Source organism: Myotis yumanensis, unplaced genomic scaffold, assembly GCF_028538775.1.
Source record: "Myotis yumanensis isolate MYYU_CA2020_CCGP unplaced genomic scaffold, mMyoYum1.0.hap1 SCAF_3, whole genome shotgun sequence".
NCBI classification, from domain to species: Eukaryota; Metazoa; Chordata; class Mammalia; order Chiroptera; family Vespertilionidae; genus Myotis; species Myotis yumanensis.
This window is the reverse complement of record NW_027223754.1, coordinates 160,821,718-160,839,639: the sequence shown is the minus strand read 5'-3', so window position 1 is coordinate 160,839,639 and position 17,922 is coordinate 160,821,718. Positions and strand designations below refer to the sequence as shown.

General features: G+C 46.5%; 1 protein-coding gene across 2 annotated transcripts in view; it reads right to left on the bottom strand.

Moving 5' to 3' along the window:
* Nucleotides 1-610: 610 nt before the first annotated feature.
* The window catches only part of LOC139005481 (extracellular glycoprotein lacritin-like), a 44,042-nt gene continuing 26,730 nt past the window's right edge, over nt 611-17,922 (bottom strand). The window contains exons 1-5 of one of the 2 annotated variants that reach the window (XM_070407714.1): nt 4,157-4,245; nt 2,944-2,991; nt 1,668-1,760; nt 1,208-1,297; nt 611-721 (exon numbers count right to left, since the gene is read on the bottom strand). In XM_070407714.1, the coding sequence (XP_070263815.1) occupies nt 678-721; nt 1,208-1,297; nt 1,668-1,760; nt 2,944-2,991; nt 4,157-4,214 (333 nt within the window). In that variant the 5' untranslated portion in view covers nt 4,215-4,245 and the 3' untranslated portion in view covers nt 611-677. Of the gene's footprint in view, nt 722-1,207; nt 1,298-1,667; nt 1,761-2,943; nt 2,992-4,156; nt 4,246-17,922 lie in introns of those variants that run through there. The other variant, XR_011470677.1, reaches the window with a different exon arrangement.

The window sequence follows — 17,922 nt, the reverse complement described above, 5'->3', positions numbered from 1 at the left end:
CTTTACATAATCTTCCCTCTGTGTATGTCTGTGTCCCAATTTCTCTCTCTCTCTCTCAAGTTTTTTTTTATTGATTTATAAAGAGAGAGGAAGGGAGATGGAGAAACATTAATGTGAAAGTGACACATCAATTGGCTGCCTCCTGCACACTCGCATCAGGGCACAGGACGATGCCCAACCCACTGAGCACACCAGCCAGGCTTAGTAAATTAATTGGCCCCGTGTGGAAATTGTGAGTGGAAGACAGCAGGGATGCATTTTTTACTAATGCCACAAGGAAGTGGCTTTTGTAGCAAAAACTCAGGATTTGTCTATTTTCAGGATGACAAATCCTGGTTCTTTGGAAGTTTATTTAATTTTTGGAAATGCTCAAACGTCACTAGGAGCCCTGTGTGAAGAAGAAGGAGGCAGACCGAAGCGAGCGGCATTTGGAGCAGGAGGCCCAGCACATGTGGCTGTGGCTCAGTGTGACTAAAAGGGCTTGTTAGAGGCAGTGTCCTGAAAGGGGGCTGTTCCCGGCTCAGGGTATGGGCTCCAGGCAGGGCTTTCCTCCCTCCAGCTCAGGCCCACCCTACAGAACACAGGCACACAACAAGTTGAATGCTTTCAATTTAATTGCTCTGAGCCGTACACATGATTAAGGCGTTAAGTTCCCAGATCCCATTCTTTACAGCTTCTCAAGGGAAAAAACTGCTTGGATCCAATATCTTCTTCAGTCCGTCTGGAAGAAAGCAGAGAATGCAAATGAGGCTTGAAGGGCCGAAAGCACTACCCACCCAATCCATCCTCAACTCAATCTTCTTTCCAACCTCACTGCACCTCTGAGGGCCTGACCCAGAAGTCAGAGGGAGGGAGGTTAGATTCACAGGAGGCCAAAGGATGAGCCCTATCCCCCAACCTGGGCAGGAGTGAGAGGAAGAGAAATGAGCAAGCAGACTGCAGTGGAAGGTTGGGGGTAGGACCCCAGGGCATCTGGTATCAGACAACCATGCATTTTTAAAGTGGATGAGAAATTTGAGCCATTTGAAGGCACAAATGAAGGAAATTTCTATGGAGAGGGGCTCAGGTAGTCCCAGATCTCCTGTGTAGGGTGGTGGTGAGGGCATGGTCTTTCCCACCTCCCCAGTTGGCTCGTGGCTGGTGGCTGGTGGCTGGTGGCTGGTGAGAACTCCTGTTCCTACAAGGCTTTGCCTTAAGATGCACTTACCTTTAGCCTTTTGAATTCTTTCGTCCACCTTTTTTTTTTCTCTTGCAATGACATCTTTTAGGTCCGATCTACCTTTCTCTATCACGGATTCTAATTTTGGAACAGAAGAATCACATCAGCAGAAAAGCCATGTCATTTAAAGAGAGTTCCCACCTCTTCCTCTCTTCCCCCATTATCCTTGTATAAATTCCTAAAGTGCAGAAGTTTTGCTGAGGGGCCCAGCTTCTCTCTCATAGGGAGTGAGTGGGCCAGGAGAGAAACCATGTATAGTGCAGGCAGCAAAATCTACTATTGCAGAGACTCTGTGTTTGGGTGCAGTGTTCACCTCATTTGTGCTTTGTGTTCAGGTGAATGAATGAATGTCTGCTTCTTCTGGGCTTGTCTTTGTGCACAGAGGCATCATGTAGACCTGCTGCCAGAATTTCTTTGGGTTGTATCTGTTATAGAGACAGAGACTTACCCAGGAGATTTTTTCTTTGCTTGGTGGTTGGCTCCTGGGCTGCCGCCGAAGTCTGGGCTGCTATGGTTGTCTCTTGGGGTGCATCAGATTGCACTGGAGTTACAAACACACAGATTTGTTGATTTTAGCAAAGTCAAGTGTGTTTTTTTTTTTCCTTAGGAATGGGTGGCAGAGCCTCAGATACCTAATATGTGCTAGGTGCCAGGATTCAGAAATGATATGGCATAAACTCTCCCTCGTAAGAGAGAAATGGGATTTCTATACACTGTGCTCATTATAGGTGAGTGTTTGTCTCTCCCCCCTCCCACTCTCCTGCCCTGCCCCAATGCATCTGGTGAAATCTTAACTTCCAACAGAATGGTATCAGGAGGTGGGGCCTTGGGGAGGTAATTAAGTCATGAGGTGAAGCCCTCATGAATGACATTAGTGCCCTTGTAGAAGGGACCACAGAGAGCTCTCTCCCCTTCTTTCCACCATGTTAGTATATGATGAAAAGTTGGCAGCCTTCAACCTGGAAGAGGGTCCTCACCAGAACCTGACCATGCAGACACCCTGGTCTCAGATGTGTAGCCTCCAGGACCATGGGAAATACCTTTCTGCTGTGTAAGCCAGTCTATGGTTGCTTGTTGTAGCCCGCCCGAATGGACTAAGACAGAGCCTCTCGGGAGATGGGCAGGCTGGGCACTTGTTCTGGGCAGGGTTGGGTAGGAATTGGGAGAGGAGTGTGGGGGCAATCAGGGAGCATGGGAGAGAGAAGCTGGGTGTTGAATGCAGGATTTTGGCAGGGAGGTTGTTCTAAAGGGGCTTCCTTGGGGGCAGGAAGTGAGTCAGCAAGAGCTCTGGGGAAGGCATGTGTGGGACAGGTGGGCGGAATGCAAAGAAGTTAAATATAGCAGATATGGGTGGTACATGAGGGAGAGGCATGGGAAAGTGAGTTGGAAATGGAGTCTGAGGCCAGATAGCGGGCACCTTGCAGAGGAGCTGGGAGTCACGAAAGCTGTTTACAGGTAAAGGTCTGCATACTGCCTGGGACATTGTCCTTATTATTTTACCTTATCGTTTTCTCCCTTTTATTCACAAAAGCCTTTTCCCCATTAACCTTGCCTGTATGAGTTCTCCTGCTTCTTCCCTGCACCTGTCCCACCCCAATCCATGCTCTTCTATTACCACCAAGATCAGGACCCAGTCCCCTCTCCCTGAATTCCTCCCCCAGCCTCCACTGACATCCCAGGTGTTCGACCCTCCCCAGGGCAGGGACCAGAGGGAGAGAACTCACAGCTTGCAGGGTCCTCAGTAGGTTGTGCAGGACCAGCGGTGGCATCTTCTGTAACCGAGAAGAGAGACAGCTATGAGGACTGAACCTGATCCACACCAGAGCCATCCTCCCTCGCATCCCCAATCCTGAGCTCTCAGGAATGATTGTGGACACAGGGGGGCAGATTTCACTGTTGGCTGAACAGGTCCTTCTGCCACACCAGTGGGTCCATCAGAGCATTCTTTCTGATGTTTAACTCCCCCTGCAGTTTTTTGAAGCAGGTTCTCCTAAGAAAAGTGGATATTCCTCTGAAAACTGCCCTCCTCCTGTACCTCTAGCTTGTGAGGTGCCCTAAGCTAGTGTCAGGGAGCCAGCCATGGCCTGTGGTGGTGAAGGTTGGTGCAGAGGCCACTGGGTCACGCTCAGGTGGTTCATGGGATAGGACTCCAGCTCTAATTCCACGTATTCTTTCAACACAACCTTTATGCAAAGCTCTCTGCTAAGTGAAGGGGGTTATATGATGAAGAAGGTAGATAAGACTCAGCCCTGACAGAGCTAACATTCTAATGTAATTATTTAGTTCTAGGTGAGATGGTGCAATATGGGCAAAAGAGGTCTAATTGATCTTTCATACATTTTTTTTTGAGGAAGACTTTCTTGAAGAATTCATACCTAAAGTGAGATTTCAGAGATGAGAAAGCACCTGGTTGGGTGATATGTAGAGTTGGCTGGGGAAGGGGATAGGCAGAAGGAAGAGCAAGAAGGAAGTTCCAAAATTTTGAGGAGTGGCAGGGTTGTCCTGGCCCAAATAGCTCTTTTGTGCAATTGAAAAAGGCATCCTGAGAGATAGCCATGGGCAGGTTACGCTGCTCGGCAAGTGGAACACGGGCTCCATTACCTTCTCTGCCTGGTACCCTTGTGCATGGGACAACCTGCTCAGCTATATTCAGTGGCCCAGAGGCCCTGCAATAAGACCAGTGTGACCATTATACGGGGTGAAGGAAGATGTGTGAGGAGATGGCCAGAGGTTTCCTGCCCTCCATCTAGCCCCAGCAGTGAGGTAAATAGGCCACATGTGGAGAATTGGGGGGGGGGGGGGAGCGGGCAGGAGTCACTTGCAGAGGGAAGAGAAGCCAGCACAGCACTGGGAGAGAAAGAAAGGAATAAAGGCAGGAGCTAAGGCTTCCCTGGATTGTGAGGGCTTTGGTGGGTGCAGGGGGAGCGCCATACTCACGGGCAACGACCAGGGCCCCAGCCAGAGCTGCCAGAAGGAGAAGAGCTGTGAATCTCATGGTTGATGCTCAGGAGTGAGTATCACCACAGAATCCTCAGAGGGTTCCAAATACAGTGCTGGGACTGCTGGGCCCTTTTAAGGACACCAAGAGCCAATGGGAAACAAACTAGGAGGGGTGTGACTTCCTCCTCCTCCTCCCCTTCTTCCCGAGATTGTCACCTGCTAAATCAACAAGGATGAGCTGGGGCTGGCAGATACCCGGCACCAACCTTCTCTTTCCTTCTCCACCCCACCCGCCCTCTGGGTTCACATCTCTGGGATTTCAGGGACTGGAAGCAGCAGGTTTGGTTTGGGGAGAGTTTAAAATGTGTCTGTTGAGGGTACTGGTGGGACTCTTAGTCCTGGCATCTCTCCTGGAGGAGGCTGGGGGTTTGGGAGATCACATTGCCCACCTCTTGCCTAGATCTCCACTGGACTCAGTGCAGGGGCTTGAAGGTTTCTCCAGGCTAAGTGAGCCCTGTTCCCTGGGGAGGCCACACTCAAAACACACGTGGGGACTGAGTTCATGGCTCCCTTATCCTCTTGAGAACATGGCTTTGAAAGCACTGGTGCCTTCTCTGGAGTTGTCCTCTGTTTTTGCCCTTAATCCCATAGGAAGAATTCCCCCAGCCCCACATGGGCCCCTGTCAGTCTCTATGCTCAGGTCCAAGCAATGGGATCCCACATTTCTGAGAGGATCTCCTGGTTAAAGAAGCTGGTCGTTCACTGAAGTTGGACTTTGGCTCTCCCTCCAGTAGGGAGCTGACTCACAGTCAGAAAAGTAGGTAATTCTCTTTGACTTGGGAATTCTTCTTGCCCTGAGTTGGTAACCAAGAAGCCTGGATTTTGAGTTCTGGCTTTGTCATATACATGAGACAGTGAACTGTCATATGCTGAAAAACTTTAGGATTTTCATTTGTCACCGAGGAGTTATGGCTCGTGTACAGGAGAATGGTGAGATAACATATGGCAAAGCATTTTATAGACAATACATTTCTATGGAGATGCGTGGGATTCTTGAACTTTGAGAGGGTTCATCTTTCTGGGTGGGTTTGATTCAGGCTGGTGCTAAGTGCTAAATCGAACGGGGCTGAGGAGAAACAAGAGCCACTGGAGGAACTGACAGGTGGAGAATAGGGTGCTGGATATCAATTTGTGATTTTCCATTCACCTGGTGCTAGTTCTCACCAGGCCCTGGGTGCTCCTGCAGGCTTCCCTGCCTCACAGCTGTTCTACAGACCCGTGTGGACAAGGGGGTATGAGGGTGTTTGCGGTGGCCGGGTTCAGAGCATTAATCTCCTCAGGAGATAGAGGTGGGACATTACTGGCATGAGGAGTGAGTTCTTTCAGGCCATTTCACCCATCCTTAACATCTAGTAAGATAACCATCACATTCAGGCAGGTGATCTGCTCCACACATGGGGTGTGGGACCTGGGTTAAAGTAATTGTGCCCCCACTAACTCCCTGTGTGGTTTGATATTTGAAATTTATCGGTATCTAATGGTGGTCAGTAGGTGAAGAAGAGGAATGCATTAAATTAACATAGGGACAGGACTTGGCAATTGATTGCCTACCTGAGGAGGCTTGAAGGTGATGGGGAGGACTGAGAGACAGGAGAAAGTGCTCTAGGGTGTGTGTGCATGTGTGTGTGTCCATGTATATACTAGAGAAGGAGAAGCTCTGACTCAAGAGCCCAAACCGTCTACCTGAGCACATTAAAAAAGCTAACAGAAGCAACCTATGATATTTGCACAAGTTTTTTCTAAGAGGAAATTAGAACTCTGGCATCAACATTAGAGCTGTCACAGAGCAAGGTCTTTCCAAATGTCACTGCTCATTCCCGTTCCTTTCCTAATCCTCTTTGCTACAGGCATTAAAAAGGCAGATATTGACATAAATGGGGGGGTGGGTGTGAGGCAGGGACACTTGTTCTATAGAAAAATTTCATAACTTTATAAGAGGGCCAGTCCAATGTTACCCCAAGTTGTCGGGCCTGGGAAAGAATTGGATTCGAATATTAAAGAAAAGAGATGCATCCCATGTATCTGGGTGAGGGACTTCTCTTCTAGGGTGTTTGACCTCCATGATGACTGTCAGTTTGCCCATCTGTCTTTTCTCATGTGCTGGTAATTCTCTGTCCATCTACTTCCCTCCCATTTCTGTCTCAGATCCATTCTCTGACGATCTCTGCCCTGGTCTGGAAGGATGACCTTTGTAGGTTGTGTCACCTGGGCTTCCTTGCCCTCTAGCCTCTGGTTGAATTTGGTCAATGGCAGACAATGGTGGGTGATCAGAGGATGGGAAGAGAGATTGGTCAAGGCATTTGTTCCTCCTGCTACCTCCCTGCTTTGTTATGTGTGGTAGGTAGACTTCTAACATACCCTGAGTAATCCCTATTGTCTAAACTTGGGCTGGATCTAGTGATTTGCTTCTAACAAAAATAAAATGGCAAAAGTGATGGGATGTCTGTCACTTTTGAGATTAGGTTATAAAACACCTACTGTTGGATGGACCTGGAGAGTATTATGCTAAGTGAAATAATCCAGTCAGAGAAAGACAACTACCATATGATTTCTCTTATATGTTGAATCTAATGGACAAAACAAATAACCTAGAAACAGTCTCACAGATAGAGAGAGCAGACTGACAGCTGTCAGAGGGGAAGGGTTTTGGGAGGTGGAGTGAAAAAGGAGAAGAGATTAAGCAATAATAGTATGATAGTTACCAGAGGGAAAGGGGGGTAAGGCAGGTAGAAGAGGGTAAAAGGGGGAATAAATGATGACGGAAGGACACTTGATTTTGGGTGGTGAACTACAATACAAGATATAGATGATGTATTAAAGAATTGTACACTTGAAACCTATATAATTTCATTAACTATTATAACCCTAACAAATTCAATTAAAAAAAATTTCAAAAGAACTATGACTGTTATCTTGCTTATTCTCTCTCTCTCTCTCTCTCTCTCTCTCTCTCTCCCTCCCTCCCTCTCTTGTCAGCTTGCTTTCCCCAGTGAAGTGAGATGCTGTGGTGTGAGCTGCCCTATGGAGAGGGCCATGTAGTAAGGAACTGATGGCAGCCTTAGCCTGAAACCAGGGAAGGACAGAGGCTCCCCAGTCCAGCAATCTTTGAGGAAGTGTATTCTGCCTACAAGTGTGAGTGAGCTTGGAAGTGGATCCTTTAGTAACTAACCTTGATGATAACTTCTTGCAGGCTTGTCAGAGATTCTGAGTAGAGGACCCAGCTAAGCTGCACCTGGACTCTTGGCCCACAGCAACCGAGAGATAAGAAATGACGCTGTTGGAATAGCACTTGGCTTTGGAATAATTGGTTATTTAGCCACAAACATTTAACACTACATGGTTTGGCAATGGCGGTGTTCCTTTATGACTCCAGCTTCTATCTAGTGGCGCTGGTTCCACAGCACCTTCTCCTAACTGGTCTCAGGGAAAACCATTTCCTCCCTGTGCCACTTCAGTTTTAGAGATGGTAATGGCCTCCTGCTGTTGTTAGTCCTTACTTGAATATATATATTTCATTAAAGAACTTCTTTAATAAGCTCTTCCGAATGTGCCATTCCTTTTCTTCTAGGACTCTTACTGATATACCCCACCTCATCTGACCTGTGCTGAATGTCTTTTCCCTGTTCCCCTTCTGTGAAACCCTGTCCTGTGGTAGGAGGGATAGCAGGGATTAAAATGGAAGAAGTGACCCAGAGTTCTTGAGGTAGATAGTTCACACATCCAAGACACAGTCATAAGCTGTGTTTACAGGACCATCTTATCCTGACTGCTATGGCTCACATGGCTGGTCTCTGCTGAGCTCTGTGGGCTTGCCCAAGCTCTACCATGCTCCCCTGTTGTATTTATTTGTTGAAGGAATTGGTTTACGTGCTTATGGAGCCTGGCTAGTCCAAAACCTGCAGTTCCAGTTTGAAGGCTGTCAGGCTGAAGACCCAGGAAAGAGATGATGTTGTGGTTCAAGTTGAAAGGCCACCTGCTGGCAGAATTCCCCCTTCTTCCAGGGAGGTCAGTCCTTTGTCCTATTCAGTCCTTCAACTGATTGGATGAGACCCACTCATGTTATGGAGGGCAATCTGCTTTACTCAAAGCCCAGTGATTTAAATATTAATCTCACCCCAAAACACCATTAAAGAAATATCCAAAATAATGTTTGACCACATATCTGGGCACTGTGGCCCAGCCAAGTTGAGACATAAGATAAACCATCAGAGCCCTGGCCAGTGTTACTCAATGGTTAGACTGTTTGCCCCACACCAAAGGGTTTTGAGTTCAATTCCCAGTCAAGGGCATGCACCTGGGTTGCAGGTTTGATCCCTGGCCTGATGGGGCACGTGTCAAAGGCAACCAATTGATGCATCTCTCTCACATCCATGTTTCTCTCTTTTTTCCTCTCTCCCTTTTCCTCCCTCCCTTCCACTCTCTCTAAAAATCAATGGAAAAATATCCTTGGTTCAGGATTAACTAAAAAAAGAAAACAACACCCCCTCCACCAAAACCATCACAGTACCCTTTAATATTTTAATTTTGGAAGGCTAGTGAGCATCAGGGAGGGCCCAGAGAGAAAAAGAAACATTATGTGCAACTTCAGAAAGGCTTTTCCAGACCATAACATGAAGAACTCCTATTTTCTCTTCCTGGTTCACAGGTGAAGTGGTAAACTCCAGGGAACCACAGAATAAGTCCTCAAAGAACCAAGAGCCGCCCTCCTCCTGCCTGTGGTCTTAGCAATTCTCATGGACCCATGTGGTTCTGCCACTTCACTTGGCAATGTCTAGATAGGGACTTGGAGTCAGAGGCCAGAGTTTGGAGATGCAAATTTCAATGCCTATAGGAGTCAGGCAAGTAACAGCAGTGAGCCAGGCAGGCCAGGTGTAAGGCTGACAACAGTGCAGGTGCAATGATACATGATCAATGTCCCTCCCTACTGCCAGACATTCCAGTTCTTCAAGGACAATTAGGTATCTGGATTTCCAGGTGAAATCTCCCGATTTTCTTTCTCATTCTTTTTATACATTTTATGTAATATTTTTACTTTTTATTTTTAAATATCTTCAGACTTACAGAGAATTTGCAACCTCCCCCCTCCCCCCATCTTTCTAGATCCACTGGGAACTGGAGTCCCATATGCTAACATTTACTCATGCTTGTGTTATCATTTTCTATCTTTGTCCTTGTCTCTTTCTCTGTTTTTTCCCTAAACTTTTTTTGAGAATAGAAGCTGAATTTTTAGTAGACATGACAGACGACCCCTTTGGAAATGGGTGTGCTGCTCTTGACTGTCTCCATGAGGGCAAATCCTGGCCCTTGTGTGTTAACATTATCTTTGGAAACAATGGTTTATTGACTAGTCAAGACTTGCTGGACTTTTTTTCAGATAGTGCTTCCAAATATGCACTGTCTAATTTCCCTTTCCTATTTTTGATGACACATAAAGCAGATTCCACACTTTATAAAAAAATACAATTTATTGATTTTTTACAGAGAGGAAGAGAGAGGGATAGAGAGTTAGAAACATTGATGAGAGAGAAACATCAATCAGCTCCCTCCTGCACACCCCTACTGGGGATGTGCCCGCAACCAAGGTACATGCCCTTGACTGGAATCGAACCTGGGACCCTTCAGTCCGCAGTCCAGCGCTCTATCCATTGAGCCAAACCAGTTAGGGCAGATTCCACACTTTTACAGTTCTTTTGGTTATAAAGAATCCATCTAGTTTAAAACCTTTAAGGGGAGGTGAGACACGGCAGGCAGAGATTCTGAGATACTGGTTACTGCGATGTGGGGAGAAGTCCTGATCTCTTTCTGTCCTTGTCTCCATTCATCTGCTCCCCTGAAGGCCTCCACTGATGCATGGTATGCTGACATTCAGGTGGCTGGTGTTCAGTTTTACCTGAGCTCCAGCCATTGCTGTGGAACCCCTCAAAGGTGGCCGTTCCCTTAAGCCCTGTCAAGGACCCACACTTCAACTTTCTCACCAGGTGCCCCCTCCCCTCATCTGGCCTGGAGACCCCATGCAGCCTCTGGGCCCCTGACCCCTCTTCCACATGCATTCATGGAAGCAATGGGAAATTCAGAATTCTCTTCCTTTCCCTCCAAAGGCCTCAGGCGATTGAGGTGGGTCTTCTTGTATCTCTTCCATGGACTATCATGGAAAACATCCTGCCTCCAGAAGTTTCAGATGACAAACACACACTAGTTTCTTTATTCTTTCTGCCCTGTGGCAGAAGTTGCTACAGGGACACCAACAGTCATTCTGATCATCTGTCTGAGAGACATTTAAACAACCCTCGGAGTTAAGTGTGGTCATGAGACTGCGTTCTTGCCAACAGCATGCATCACCTGCTAGTGTAGTCCAGACACACCTCCAATCTGTTGCATGCTTCTTCCCCACATTTGTGGTTGGAATGGTGGTGAAGGTGATACAATGACTTTGATGCCATGTATTGAAGATGTAGAACAATTTCCAGCCTGAATCCCTAAACAACTACAATGAGAAGATGACTACTGTTCCCTTATCCCAAATCTGGTACATCAGAAAGATAGAAACTTTTACTGTCTTAGAGCCACTATACTCCAGGTTATTGTTTATAGTAGTTTAGTCTTTCCGAGTTAACATATTTCTGATGCCTGTGGACATAGGTCGGCTTTAGTCTGGGCAGCTCCTGGTCAGTCTAGGAGTGGTCCTCAACCTTCTTAATGCCGTAACCATTTAATACAGTTCCTCATGTTGTGGTGACCCCCAATCATAAAATTATTTTCGTTGCTACTTCATAACTGTAATTTTGCAACTGTTATGAATCGTAATGTAAATATCAGATATGCAGAATGTATTTTCAGGGGTCAGGACCCACAGGTTGAGAACCGCTGGAGAGCAAACATCCCTCTGGGGTGGGTGACTCCAGTCTCTTCTTGGACTGGAACCTCCAATCTATGAGTGATTCTGATAACCCTCACTCAACTTGGAGGGTGGGAGAAGCATCTCTCTTCCTCCATGGGGGCGATCAAGAAAATCCTCTTTGGATTCCCACGTAGCCAGTCCCCTTCTCCACAGGGCAGGGAATGGTAGTCCTGAGACTGATTGGGGTAGGGCTGGCTTTTTAAACTCTGTCAGTTTCAGGGTGGAAGTCAGGGTGGTATAAGGTTCCAGGTATCAAAGTTCTCTGTGGAATGTGGGGTACTTTTGCACGGCCTGTGGTATCTGGCTGTGCACTCTAGTGTTAGTGCCAGGGCCATGGAAAAATTCAACAAACAGTGATGCACAGTAAAATAGTATTAGCCCTGTTGACATGGGTGAAGGGATAGCTGTGAATCAACTTTATGTTCTTACCATCCTATGATTTTCTGCCACTCTCTCGGGGACAGAAACAATCCTTGCCAAGGCACCCAAATGCAATCTCTCCTTTCCAGCCTGGAGGTGTGTGACACTGCTAACCACTCATCTTTTAAAAAGTTGGGTGCATTCTCTCTCTCTCCTTCCCATTCCCTTCCCTTATTCTCTTTATCTCTATTTCCCTCCCCCTTTGACTTACCTTTCCCTGCTCCTTAAACATTCCCCAGTGTTCTATTCTTAGCTCTTTCCTCACCTCCACTTACCTATTATACAGTGTGACTCATTCTTGGAGATATGCTTATGGCTCCCACATCTTCATTCCAGCCCCTTCCCTGAACATTAATATCCACCAGCTGCTGAACAATCATAGGATGTACTGAGTGTATCAAACCCTACAGGTGGAAAACCGGTCTCATCCAGCTTCCCACCTCTCTCATCACCTGCTTATCCTCCTCCACTGTTTTCTGTTCTAACAACACCAGCATTCACCCAGTAATCTACAAAGAGATGGGAAAGTAATTTTATATTTCTCCTCCCTGACCACCTATGTTACAAGAACATGGGGTCTGTCAATCCTCCCTTTGACCTGCCCCTTTATCATTTCCAGGGCTTCTGCCTCAGCTCAGGGCCTGGCCATTTCTTATCTCTACTAAAGAAACAGCCTCAGTAGTGTGGGGGAGGGCTGGGGTTGGGTGGAGACTGGGTGGAGCTGGGTAAAAGAGAAAATTGGGAACATCGGCAGTACTATCAACCATAGAAAAGAACAGCCTCATCACTGACTTTCCCCCTGACTGCCTCAGCTTTCATCTAGCCCAGGGGTGGGAAACTTTACTGGACTGGAGGGCCGGAACAAAAGCATGGATGGAGTGTTTGTGTGAACTAATATAAATTCAAAGTAAACATCATTACATAAAAGGGTACGGTCTTTTTATTTCAATAGTTTTATTCATTTCAAAGGGGCCGGATCCAGCCTGTGGGCCTTAGTTTGCCCATGGCTGATCTAGCCCCTGTCCAAGTGATTTCTAATACACAAACTCTGAGCCAGAGCTGACATGTTTTCTCTGGAGCAGGCTCCTATGTGTCCCTTTCACTATGTGTTCCACCCCACCTCACTCCCTCGTCTGGACTCTGACTTGGTCACATCACATTTCTTGCATAGATTTTGTTTTTTTCTTGCCTTTGGCTCATTACATATTTTCCTCCACATGCACACATGCCTTCCTGGCGATTCCTTGAGTCAGGAAAGAGCGTGCATGTTCCTAAAGGCATGGAGAATCTCGTTGGGGTTCCAAGGTGAAGAGGGCTGGCAGCTGGCACTGGGCCTTAAATTCCTAAGTAGTCCATGGCAGGAAGGGCCTTGAGGACAGGTTAAGACTTGGGGAATGTTTGGCTTGTGAGATTTTGGTGCTGCTCTGTTTAACTGGTGGCTTCCCGGAGGGTCTTCAGAAGGAAGGTCAGGAAGTTCCCAGTGTCCAGGGTGGGAATAAAGGGGCTATGATTTGAGAGTCAGGGGGAGAATTAATTGCATATCAAAAGTGGGTGTAGAGGCCTTTGGTAGGACAAGCATGGGGGATTCAGAGGAAGGTAGGCTGGGGCACCCGTCCTGCAGATATTGGGCACTGGCATCAGAGGGAAGTGTAATGGGGTGTCTGCCCTCATGGAGCTCACAGTTGAGGCTCGGTAATCAAGTTAAATTGAAGAATTTGATATAAAAATGGCCTGTGGTGGGGAGTACCTACAAAAGAGAAAATGAAGGTTTGAAGTAGTACCGGGATATTGGGAGGGGAGAAGAGGGGAAATGTTAGATGAAATACTCAGGTGTTATGATCAGCAGAGTAGAGAGAGGAAGTGTTACCTATGTTCCTGAAGATGTGAAACCAAGGAAGTGAGAAGGTCTGATATGGGGAGAGCTTGAACTGGGCAAAGGCTTTCTCTGGACCACAGGGTATATGTGTGTGTGTGTGTGTGTGTGTGTGTGTGTGTATGTGTGTATGTGATACAGTGGTATGTGGTGAGTGATATGTAGTGTGTGTCTCTCTGTGTATAATACGTGTGCTGTGTGGTACGTGTGCTGTGTGCATGGGAGGTGTATGTGGTATATGTTGTAGTGGTATATGCTTTGTGTCTGTGTGTGTGCACATGGGGGTTGTAATTGGTGTGTGTTGTGTATCTCTCTGTGTGTGGGAATGATGTGTGTATGTGATGTACTAGTTATGTACTGAGTGATGTAGTGGTGTCTAGTGTTTCTCTGTGTGTGATGCATGTGCTATGTGGTGTGTGTGTACATGGGGGTGTATGTGGTGTGTGGTGTTGTGGTACATGGTATGTGTGTGTGTCTCTGTGTGCATGTATGTGGTGTGTGGTGTAGAAGTGTGTGATGTAGTGGTGCATGGCATGTGTGTGTATGGCGTGTATGTGCTGTATGACTTCACTGGTCTTCTGCAAGCACCCATGGGCACAGTAGTAATGAATTGTTTCCCTGAGCTGGTAGAAGTTTGGTCAAGTGCCTTAGGTATGGCCAGAAGGTAAAGCAGCAGAAGTTTATATGTTCCTGCCAGGAAGATGTCCTCAGAGTCAATGCCCCAGCCTTGAAATAATGTCAAAGCAACACCATGTACCTCTGAAAGGTGAAAGTGGTCCACTATCATCAAGAACCAAGGGTGAGGAATAAAGTGGAGAGAGGTGTGGGCTGAAAAGCTCACTTTGTTACTTCTTCACAAGGCTCCCTTTCTTATCCAGCTCCTGAACTGGTTCTAAAAATCAATTTGAAAGGGGAGACAATATGGAGCAGTGGACATCCATTTGGGATGATTTATGGCTTCACAGGGTGACTAGTTTGAAGAATGTGGTGCTTGTTCTGATGGAGAAGTTCTAGTTTATTTGAGGTAAATGTGTTCTCTCTTTATTACCATCAAGCTGGGTGTTAGCCAGGTCTTTGGAACACTCAGTACTGTACGTTCTAAATTCCTTTATCCTGATGGACTGGGGAGTTGAGGAGTTTCAGACCTCAGGAAGTTGCAGGGGAGGGAATTAATCCGGGGAGACTTCTTAGACCAAGAGGTCTGTGGTAAGGAGATGGAAGTGAGGGCTTTCAGTGTTGGGGACTTGTTAGTGTAAGTTTGAATGCAGAATTGGGCCAAATGAATTGAGTGGAATTGACTTTGGGGACCCTTAAAATAAGGGAATAAAAGAGATGAGTGGGGCAATTGGTAGAAAGCTAAGATAAGTCAAAATGGCATTTTAAACCCCAGAGAGAGAATTGTACTTGGTTGCCGGGCCAGTCCCTGATTCTGGATAATCAGAGCCAGTTCTAGAGTACTGAAGGGGTCCCAGTTGACCTCCAACTCTTGTAACAACCCCTTAATTTCCAGAGGTGCTGGCAGCCATGCCTGGCTGCACGGAGAGCCAATTTCTTCATGGAGAGTACTAGGACAAGAAAGAATTTTATGTTCTTGCTACTTCATGTGAATCTGGATGTTGAGGAAAGGAGTTTCCAGTGAGGGTTGCAGGAGGCAACTGGTCCTGTTCTTTGCTGAGATTCGTAGAAATCTTGGAGGCCACTGTCCTAAAATACTCCGAATTGGGCACATGTCCTGGCTCCCTCTGGTCCTCTGGTTCTCTCCTGGGTAGAATTTCAACCTCTTCCCTGCTTCCTGTTCTGAGTTAATGACAAGGAAGGAGGCTGCTGGGTAAGTGGGAACATTTAACCTCCTTAGAGAACTAGAGACACTGAAGGGGGAGGGTCTTAGTGAGAAGTCATTCCATCTACAGAGGGGCCTTGACTTAGGAGTGTTCCGACTAACGAGTTTTTTGAGATACAAGCCCTCTCTCCACCGATTTTTTGCTTTGAGTTGCGAGCTAAAATTCAGGTTACGATCCAGCTTCAGATACCCCACCTCTAGCTGGCGCAGGGAACATCACAGTGAATGCCACAACATCAGCCCAGCATCACGTGTCTCACTCGTTCACTTTAATGATTTGACATACGGGTAATTTGAATTATGAGCTCCATCACAAAACTAATTAAACTCGTAAGTCAAGGCCCCACTGTATTAGTATATCTATCAGATTGGCAGAGAGAAGGGAAGCACGTGAACCAGGTTGAGGGTGTAAAGGAGAGGGTGAGGGTCATTCCTTCCCTTAGACTCTGCCATATACTGCAAATGTGTAATTCTTGTTATATCATCTGTTCTCTGTTTCATGCACTTGTAGCTCAACTTTCTCAATGTGGGCACAGGAAAAGAAGTTTCTAGCTCTACCTGCTTTCTCAAATACTTATTTTTATACCCAACAAACTGACTTGACACCCCTACCTCTGGGAGAACTCCAACTCCTTTGTGTATGTGGATTCCCAGGTGCTTACCTTTTGATCATTTTTTCCTTGTGATTTCTTCTGCCTGCTAAAGCTGTCAGTATCAATTTATGTTTTGATTCCTTGAGCTCTCCTCTGTGCCCTGAACCTACCCAAATGCGGGACACAGCCCCTTTTTCTGAATTTCTCTGAGTACCACCAACATAAGGTTTTTGTCTTTGCTGAAAATTTGGGATTAATTTCTAAAACAAAACAAGTTAATAGTGAATACTAATCATTCATGTCCCAAATATCATTGGCCCTCACTACCAAAGGAACCTTCATACCATCTCTGGCTCCTTAGGCCTTATCTCTCCTGTGCCATTCTCTATACCCTGGTACCCCTTATCCATTTATCTAACCGTATTCTTCATTTGTTCTCAATCAATGTTTATTGAGTGCATACCATGTGCCAAGCATTGCTCTGGTCACTGATTGGTTTAAATAGTTTAGTTCTCTTTGACTCCTACCACTCAGGGAAACCTCTCTACCTCTACTGAGAAAAAAATCTGACAACTACTTAAAAAATGTTTTGGTTTTAGACAGAGAGAGGAATTGAGAGGGAGATAGTGAGTGAGAGAAATATTGATGTGAGAGGTGAAAAGGAAACATTGAATGGTTGCCTCCTGCAAGAATCTTGACCAGGGAGTGAACCTGAAACCTGGGCATGTGCCCTTACTGGGAATCAAACCGGCAACATTTTGGTGCATGGGATGGTGCTCAACCGATCACACCTGCCAGGGCCTGACAACCATTTCTGACCAAGTGTGCACATCACATACCACCTTAGCCAGAGAATTTTGTCTCCTGTGATAAACCACAGCTTGGTCAAGCATCATCCCTTTGTATTGTGATTTGCTGATTCCTCAGTGAAAAGAAACACCTTTGACATTACAATACCAATGGCTGCAGATGATATAACGACCTTTGCTGATATGACAGTCATGTGAGGAACTGCGCTTTTTCTACCAACAAAAAAGGAACAGACCAACTGTGATTTTTCTATTGTCCTTTACCTTCTGTGTGTCTTATTCAGAGAGCCCAATTCTTCTAAAAGCATTCCCTGCAGACACTGGAAATAAAAATATTTTCCTTCAAATGTTCAAATTTGCCCCTGAGTTTTCTTTTGATATCACCCAAATGTTCTTTCTTTGACATTACCTGAAACTCACTGAACTATTGTCTTCAGCACAAAACCATGTATACCTGGATAAATCAGGCCATTACTTTGGAGGGCAGGAGGTCTGGAGCCGTTGTTTTTGTCATAAGTTATTCTATCATAAGAATGATGCAGGAGATTAAAAATGGTTGCAGAGTAGGAGGATGCTGCATGGTCATGCTCCCAGGAACAAGCTGGAATTACAATTGAAATACGAGAAGGCTTCCTGAATAATCAACGGAAAACTCACAGGAGAGAACCCTGATATCCAAGAACCGAAGGTGGAGCTGGCATAGAGACTGGTAGGAGGGGTAGAGACGTGTCCCACAGAGTGGAACTGAAGTCCCAGAGAGATACCTCAGCCGGTGGTGGAGAGGAGGGAGGTGCCCCTGAGAATTCTGTGATCTAATCCCTGAGCTGGGCTCCCCAGCAGAGAGCACCAAACTGAGGAAGGTATCCACATAACATCAAGCTGTGAAAAGCAGTGGGGTGCTGTCTGCCAGAGAGTGGCAGCTGAAAGTTCAGGCACCCTCTTAAAGGGCCAAGGCACAAACATTCCCTGTGGAGCCACCCACCTTGTGCTCTAGCAGAGGGAGGGTGAAGTGGACTGGAGCTGTGAGAGCAGAAACCAGCACTGGGGACTCAGGGGACAGAGCTCAGAAGGCAGACATCCCAAGTCTCCTCGGCCCAGTAATTCCCTCACACAGCCACATAGACATCTGCTTTACCTGGGGGGATAGACATCTGCCTTACCTGGGGGGGATAGACATCTGCCTTGCGGGGGGGTGGGGAGGGGGGAAGACAGTTGACACACCCTATTAGAAAACACCTTGCCCTGAGGCTGCTTAAGAGATTAAATGTAA